The sequence below is a fragment of the Penaeus chinensis genome, chromosome 11 (genome assembly GCF_019202785.1).
Source record: "Penaeus chinensis breed Huanghai No. 1 chromosome 11, ASM1920278v2, whole genome shotgun sequence".
NCBI lineage: Eukaryota > Metazoa > Arthropoda > Malacostraca > Decapoda > Penaeidae > Penaeus > Penaeus chinensis.
In genome coordinates, this window is record NC_061829.1 from 40,666,917 (window position 1) to 40,675,357 (window position 8,441).

The 8,441-nt window shown below is 42.6% G+C and overlaps 1 protein-coding gene across 1 annotated transcript; it reads left to right on the forward strand.

The window, feature by feature from the left end:
- The first annotated feature begins 4,969 nt into the window (after positions 1-4,969).
- Positions 4,970-7,470, forward strand: LOC125030811 (uncharacterized protein DDB_G0271670-like). Its single transcript, XM_047621121.1, has 3 exons — positions 4,970-6,189; positions 6,319-6,456; positions 7,176-7,470. Exons 1-3 carry the CDS (start codon positions 5,401-5,403, stop codon positions 7,362-7,364), a joined length of 1,116 nt encoding a protein of 371 aa, XP_047477077.1. The 5' UTR covers positions 4,970-5,400; the 3' UTR covers positions 7,365-7,470.
- The last annotated feature ends 971 nt before the right edge of the window (positions 7,471-8,441 follow it).

The window sequence follows — 8,441 nt, forward strand, 5'->3', positions numbered from 1 at the left end:
GATGCAATCGATGTGTTGTATAATGTAATGTGTTATTAGTGTATAGTTCCCTTACTGTTATTAATTTCTACGGAGGTGGTTGGCCAAGATGCTGTTATGGTATTAAGTAATGTCGAACGAACTAACTAACAACGAATGTCTTTCTCTCTCTCTCTCTCTCTCTCTCTCTCTCTCTCTCTCTCTCTCTCTCTCTCTCTCTCTCTCTCTCTCTCTCTCTCTCTCTCTCTGGTTTTCATTTTCTGTCATTCTGTCCCAGTTGAGATCTTTCTCTTTTTCTATTTCTGCCTTTGTCTCTGTTTATTTATTTCTCTGTTTCTTTTTCTGTCTTTGTCTCTGTGTATTTCTTTATCTGTCTGTCTCTCTCTCTCTCTCTCTCTCTCTCTCTCTCTCTCTCTCTCTCCTCTCTCGTCTCTCCTCTCTCTCTCTGCTCTCTCTCTCTCTCTCCTCTCTTTCTCTTTCTCTCTCTCTCTCTTTGTATCTCTCTCTCTCTTGTAGTCTGTCTCTCTGTCTCCTCTCTGTCTCTCTTTCATATTCTCTCTCTCTCTTCTCTCTCTCTCTCTCTCTCTTTCTCTCCCTCTTTCTTTATCTCTCTTTCTTTCTCTCTCTTTGTGTATCTCTCTCTCTCTCTTTGCCAGTCTGTCTCTCTGTCTCTCTCTCTGTCTCTCTTTCATAGTCTCCCTCTCTGTCTCTCTCTCTCTTTGTATCTATCTCTCTCTCTCTTTGGCAGTCTGTCTCTCGGTCTCTCTCTGTCTTCCTCTATGTCTCTCTCTCATAGTCTCCCTTTCTGTCTCTCTCTCTCTCTCTCTCTCTCTCTCTCTCTCTCTCTCTCTCTCTCTCTCTCTCTCTCTCTCTCTCATTAAAACACCCTCCAAGCATTTTGCCTCGTTATGTAGTTAGTTTGTAGAGTGTATATATATATATATATATATATATATATATATATATATATATATATATATATATGTATATGTATATATATATGCATATTTATATATATATACAATAATAATAGTGATGATGATATATATATATACATATATATATATATATATATATATATATATATATACATACACATTCATATATATATATATACATATATATATATATATGAATGTATGTATGAGTTTATATTTGTAAACACACACAGTAGTGTATAAATACACAATAAATACACAGTATAAATATATATTCCTATTTTTAAATAGTCATACAATAATTATAATTAAAGTCCTTAATTTTGTGATATGTTTCAAATCTTCTTAAAAGGGGTTTTAATAGTCATGTTTGTGATAATCTTCCTAAGTGTACACAGACCTCGCTTGTATACTATTAAACATTTTCTACCGTCACATATATTTTTTCTAGCATTAGGCATCCCCTGAATATATTGTCCTAGGCACAGATTATTCTTTTATCGCTGTAGTGTTGTTTGATAACGATAAATACACGAGCTTTTTCCATCGTTTAGCTTTGTTATTTTACCCCAAAAGTAAAACTTGTTTTTGACAAGTAGCAAATCCACTTGCAACCAAAGAAAATGGATCTTCGTTTAATTATCAGGGGTGACTCAAACAATATGGTCATACTACTTAATCCGCCTCTGGCATGCCTCTTGAATAGTGATTCTAAGGATTCATACAGTCCAAATCTTGTTTAGGAGAGATCCTTTGCACTATAAGAGTAAATATAAACAAAAAAAAAATCCATGACAGACGCCGTAAATTGTGTGTTCAGCAGTATAAATTGATAATGTCCTTGTTCAGGTCATCACTGGAGGTCCCCACTAACAGCGTCCGTCACCTCGGCGGCGGCGCTCCGGCAAGGACGAGCATGTCCGAATCCTTGGCCGAGGAGGAAGAGGAGGTTAGCTTGGTTCCTTCTTACGGTTTCGAACGTGTGTGTTCACTGTTGAAATCGGGGGCGTCAGTTAGCCAGTGGGATTATTTTTTGTTATTAGTCTCTTGTTTAGTTTACTAAATTATTATAATTACAACATGATAATGCCCCTAGAATAACTCTGCTGAAATGACGCCCCTGGTTTGAATCATGAAAACAAGGGAGTAACTTACACACTTCGTTCAGAATATTTCATTATGATTTCTCTCCTTAAGCATATTTTAACAGTTGGAATATATCATTTTCTATTTCTCTTTTTTAGCCTATTCTAACAGTTAGAATATTTTATTTTATTTACTGCATATTCGCAAGCACACGTAAGTTGCATGTTTTTTTTGATCTCCAATTGTTTCGTGTTTATTTCAAATATGATTATCTTGTTTACACGAATTATCTCTTTAAAAATCCAATTATAAAAATATTTTGTTTGCATTCTACATAGAGTATGAAATGATTAAATCACTTCACTCTCTTAGAAAATTATATAGAAGACGTTTGAGAATAACCCTGAAAAAATATTGATAATGATGTTTATAACGGCGATGATGATAACAATGGTGATGATGATGATAATGATAATGGTAATGACAATGCTGGTGTTAGTAATAAAGACAATAACACTAATGATAGTTATGAAAATTGATAATGGTAATAGCAATAATACTGATAATCATTACGATGATGATAATAATGACAATAACAATAATAAAAATGAAAATAAGCATGATATCATTAATGATAATAATAATATCAGAATAATGGTAATAATAATGATATGATTTTGATATTCATAATTAGTATAGTATTAATGATGATAATGATGATAATAGTAATGATAATTATTGTTATAAAAGCATTAAAAAGGACAATTATATTGATGATGATAATGAAAATAGCTATAATGGTAATGCCAATAGTTATAATAACGACTATGGTTATGATGATAATAGTAATAATGATGATAATGATAATGATGATAATAATAATAATGTTAGTTGTAGTAGTAGTAATAGTAGTAGTGATAGTTGTGGTAGTTACAGTAATGATAGTAACAGTAATATTAAAAATGATTATGATAATGATAGTGATACCAATAACAACAAAAACAATAATAGTAATAATAACAATAATGATAATAATAATAAGAATAATGATAATAATAAGAAGAATGATGATAGTCAAAATGATAAAAATTATAATGATAAAGGTAATGATGATGATAATGATGATTAAAAAGATAATAATAATAATAATAATAATAATAATAATAATAATAATAATAATAATAATAAAAATAATGATAATAATAATATTGATAGTGATGATGATGATGATGATGATGGTAATGGTAAAGAAATGGTAATGGTTATGATATTGATAATGATATTAGCAATAATAATAATGATAATAATGAATATAATAATAGTATAATAATAATTATAGTGAGTATCTGAATAATAATGATGATGATAATGATAATGACTATCATAATCATAATATGATCATGATAATGAGAAAAGTAATAGTAATACTAATGGTGATAATAATAAAGATAAAAATGATAATGATGATAATGATAGTAATGATAATGATGATCAGCATGGTAGTGGTGATAATGATGAAAATAACAATAACAGTAATAACAATACTATTACTAATAATAATGAATAATTATAATAATAATTGTAGTAGCAATCATAACTATGATAATAATAACATTATTGATAATAATAATGATATTTAAATTAACAATTATAATAATAATGATAATAATAATAATAGTAACATGATATAATGATAATAATAGAAATAATAACAGTGATGATAATGGAAAAAAACGGTAGTAATGATAGTAATTGCAATAGTTATAACACTGATAATAAATATGTAAATAACACTGCTAATAAAGAATCATGAATCACTTTTCTTAACGCCCACTCCATATCCCGCCCACGCCAAACCCCGCTCACGCCAAACCCCGCCCACTCCATATGCCGCTCACGCCAAACCCCGCCCACCCCAAACCCCACCGACTCCAAATCCCGCCCACTCCATATGCCGCCCACCCCAAACCCCGCCCACCCCAAACCCCACCCACTCCAAATCCCGCCCACTCCATATGCCGCCCACTCCAAACCCCGCTCACGCCAAACCCCGCCCACTCCATATGCCGCCCATGCCAAACCCCGCCCACCCCAAACCCCACCCACTCCAAATCCCGCCCACTCCATATCCCGCCCACTCCAAACCCCGCTCACGCCAAACCCCGCCCACTCCATATGCCGCCCATGCCAAACCCCGCCCACCCCAAACCCCACCCACTCCAAATCCCGCCCACTCCATATGCCGCCCACCCCAAACCCCGCCCACCCCAAACCCCACCCACTCCAAATCCCACCCACTCCAAATCCCGCCCACTCCATATCCCGCCCACCCCAAACCCCGCCCACTCCATATCCCGCCCACCCCAAACCCCGCCCACTCCAAACCCCGCCTTCCTCCTTCAGTTCATCGTCGTCGAGACTTCGGAGGTGGACGATGACATGGCGACACGCCCCCCGGGAAGCCCCGCCTCCTCCACCAGCCGCCACTCCATCACCCTCCGTCGGGGATCGAGGCCGACGACACCGCAGAGTCCTCACAGCGCCTCCTCGGCCTCTCTGTCGCCTCGCGCCTCGACCTGTCCTGCGCTCCGGGAGGGGACGCAGGAGGAGGGGGAGAAGGAGGGGGAGGAAGGGGAGAGGGTCTCACAGGGAAGGAGGTGAGGAAAGAGGCGTCTCTGGTTGAGGAACTGTTCTATTTTTGATTATTTATAGTGTGGTATATTGTCTCTCTTTCTATCTCTCTCTGTGTGTCTTTTTGTCTCTTTCTGTCTTTCTTTATATGTCTGTCTCTCTGTCTGTCTCTCTGCCTGTCTCTCTTTCTACCGCTCTCTCTTTCTCTATCAATCTATTTGTTATCTATCTACCTCTCTGTCTCTCCATTTATCTCTCACCGTCTCCCTCTCCCTCCCCCCCTCCCCCCGCCACTCATCCCCTCTCCCCCTTCAGGCCCCCGTCCTCGAGCGAGTCCCCGCCCTGCGGCGCGTCGGCCGTCCGAGCCAACTCGCAGCCCGACTGCAGGAGGTCGAGTTTCACTCTGAACTCGCGGGCGTCTCGCTACTCGCCCGTGTCGTTCACTCGCCAGTCCGCCCTCACCAGCTTCGACTACTCGTCCCCGCCGTCGTCCGCCTCCGACGCCATCACCTACGTCCTTCTGCAGGAGGAGCCCCAGTCCCCCGACCCGCCCGCGCCGTCGGGTGATGCCTGCGCTCAGGAGCCTCCTTCTTCCGCCACACTCCACGGCCGAGTCCATCCTTCAGCGTCGAACCCGACCCGAAGTCCCCCTCAGACTGCCGCGGAAGAGACACACAGCCCTCCTCTTCTGCCTGCGCCCCCTGCAGAGACGGGGTCCGCCCACAGCCCCCCGTGCAGGCCCAGTCACCAGGGCAAACTCCGCAAGATGACGCCCAACGGATGCCGAGGGAGCGCCGGCCGGGGCCCCTCGGCGAGGAACAAAGTCGGGCCAGCCGAGGGCGCCGACGGCAACCCCAGATCCGCGAGCGCGCTCATGGCAGAGGCCAAGCGCGAGCCGAAGGCGGACCGCCGCGATGACCTCGAGGGCAAGGCGAAGAGGACGTCGGGGAACTCCGTCAAGAACGGCCGCGTCGTCGGCGAGAGAGCTAAGAAAATGTCGTCGTCGTCGTCTTCCTCCTCGACGTCGTCCTCTTCCGCAGCGCGCGACGCCGAGAACAACAAGGTGTCCAGCGCGCGGCCCTTCCGAGCGACCAAGGGAAGCAGGACGTCGGCGGGCGAGAAGACGGCGGCCAAAACTGGCAAAGGAGGCGAAGCGGCGTCGAAGGGCGGCAAGGCGCATGCCGCCAGGGCCTCGAGGCTCGGCGGACGAGGCACCAAGGGGCGCCAGACTGACTCCCGCGGGCGGAGCAAAGGGCAGGACCTCGGCTTGGCTGCCGAACACCAAAGTGCCGACTCCGCCATCCAGCTGTTCGCCCTCGACGCCTCCGACAGGAGCAATGGGTCCGATGGAACGGGGCAGCAGAAGCAGACTAGTCTCCTTTGCGGTCACAGTCAGAGCAATGGCGTGCATCAGCGGGAAATGGCAGCAGGAAGCAGCAGCAGCAGTCTCCAGACCACCCTAGCAGAGGACGCCCGAAGGCCTGTTATTGACACCGAGAGCCTGCAGGCCGGGAACAGCCTCGGCGACGCCATCAGGAGCCAGCATCACATCAAGGTGAGGCGACCGTCCAGGCCCTGCTCTTGCTTGTTAATTTGTCTATATTATGTCAATCTCCCGAGCCCACCCACCTCTACTCTTACTCTTACTCTTACTCTTACTCTTACTCCTACTCCTCTCCTGCAGCACGGCCTCAGCAGCAGCGTGGAGAGCGGCATTATCCTCGACACTCCGAACTCCGCCCTCTGCCACGTCGGGAGTCGGGAGTCCTATGACATCTTTCTGACGGAGTTATCGAAGACGCTGCCTCTCGCTCCGTCTCAGGTAGGAATGGTGGGTGGGGACGAGGGGGGGAAGGGGAAGGAGGGGAAGAGGTGGAGGGAGAGGGGGAGGAGTTTAGGGTGGTGGTAGTAGGGGGGGTGAAGTTGTAGCTGGTGGGGGGGAGGGAGAGGGGGAGAGGGTTAGGGTAGTGGTGGTTGGGAGGGGAAATAAAAATGGCTTTGTTATCGTTAATGTAAGATGGGGGCTGTTCTATAGTTACCTCAAAAATGGCTTTGTTATCGTTAATGTAAGATGGGGGCTGTTCTATAGTTACCTTGGGTCGCGACAAGTAGCGTCCTTGTTTCCATGGCAACGGGGCGTGAAATGCGGAGTTTTGGTTACGAAGACTTTTGTATTTAACTTTCTAATTACAGAATAGGGGTAGGGGGGAGAATGGGTGGAATCTTTGCTATTGTTGTTGTTGTTGTAGTTTTTGTGTAGTTGTATATGCAACGATAAATTAACATTAACACTAATATTAACAACAACATTAACAGTTATGAAGTTTAATACAGGTATAATAATGATAATGTGGAGTAAATACTATTAATAATAAAAATAAAAGTAGAAATAATAATAATAATTATAGCAATATCAATAATAGTAATAACATTGATAATGATAACGATGATAATAATAAAAAATATAATAATGATAATAATAATAATAATAACAGTAATAATAATAAGATAATGAAATTAAATAATCGCATCTCAATACAGGCCGGCGAGTCTCGAACCTCAAAGGCAGACGAAGCACTGAGCGGGTCGACTCCTTATTCGCACAACACTTCGGTTTCGCCCCCAAGCCTCTCCTACAGGATCTCTTGTTCGGCCATTGTCCACCGGGAAGGAACTCCGTCACCTGATCCTTCTACGTCGCCCTTTGATGCACAGGAGTCGAGGTTATAAAGAATGGATAAAGGAATGGTAAATGGTTAGAATAAATAAATGCGATCAAAGGTTGTAAGGATTGAGTTGTGCGAATAAGGGATGCGCGTTGCGTTTGGGATTGTGTGTTTCGCTCTCCCCCCTCCCTCTCCCTCTCCCCCTCCCCCTCCCTATCCCTATCCCTATCCCTCTCCCTCTCCCTCTCCCTCTCCCCCTCCCTATCCCTCTCCCTCTCCCTCTCCCTATCCCTCTCCCTCACCCACTCCCTTTCCTTCACCCACTCCCGCTCCCTCTGCCTCCCCCCCCCTCTCTCTCTCTTTATTAACAGAAGAAAAGCGAGGAATAACAGTGTATTGTCTACGCTATATATTACATCCCTCTGCGTTGTATACCTTGGCCTTGGGTTTATTTACCAACAGGAAACGTATTAGTACAAGTATTGGTATAACGGAGTATAACCAGTTCAATATAACCAATCAAACTACTTTCTTCTAATCTCCCAAGAATTCAGATGAAATCACGGTAATTGTGAGACGAAAAATCACCGATTATCTTTCATCTGTCATCATCGTGACGTCATCAAACAACTGGCATGATGACGTAATCTCCTTTCCGTCATTGTTTTTATTTGTTCCTCTCTCTCTCTCTTATGCACACGATAAAGATAAATTATCATATTTTCTATTTTATATATACTTCTTTTTCTTGAATGTATGATATTGGTTAAGGTTATCGTTTTTGTTTTGTAGATTTTATCTTTCAAAATGATAATTATAAATTCGATGACGTTTGATGATGCATTTAGAGTGTAGACGAACTATATATTCATAATAATTTACGTGACGGCATTATAAAAAAAATGAGTTTGTGGATATTCTAATACAGAAACTATATATATTTTGATAAAAAGAAAAGCTAGTCACTTCTTTATATCAGTTCGTATATATACGCATGCACACACGTAAATACAGATGCACTACACACCCACGTACTACACACACACGTACTACACACACAAGTACTACACACACACACACACACACACACACACACAACACACACACACACAAACACAAACACACACACACACACACACAC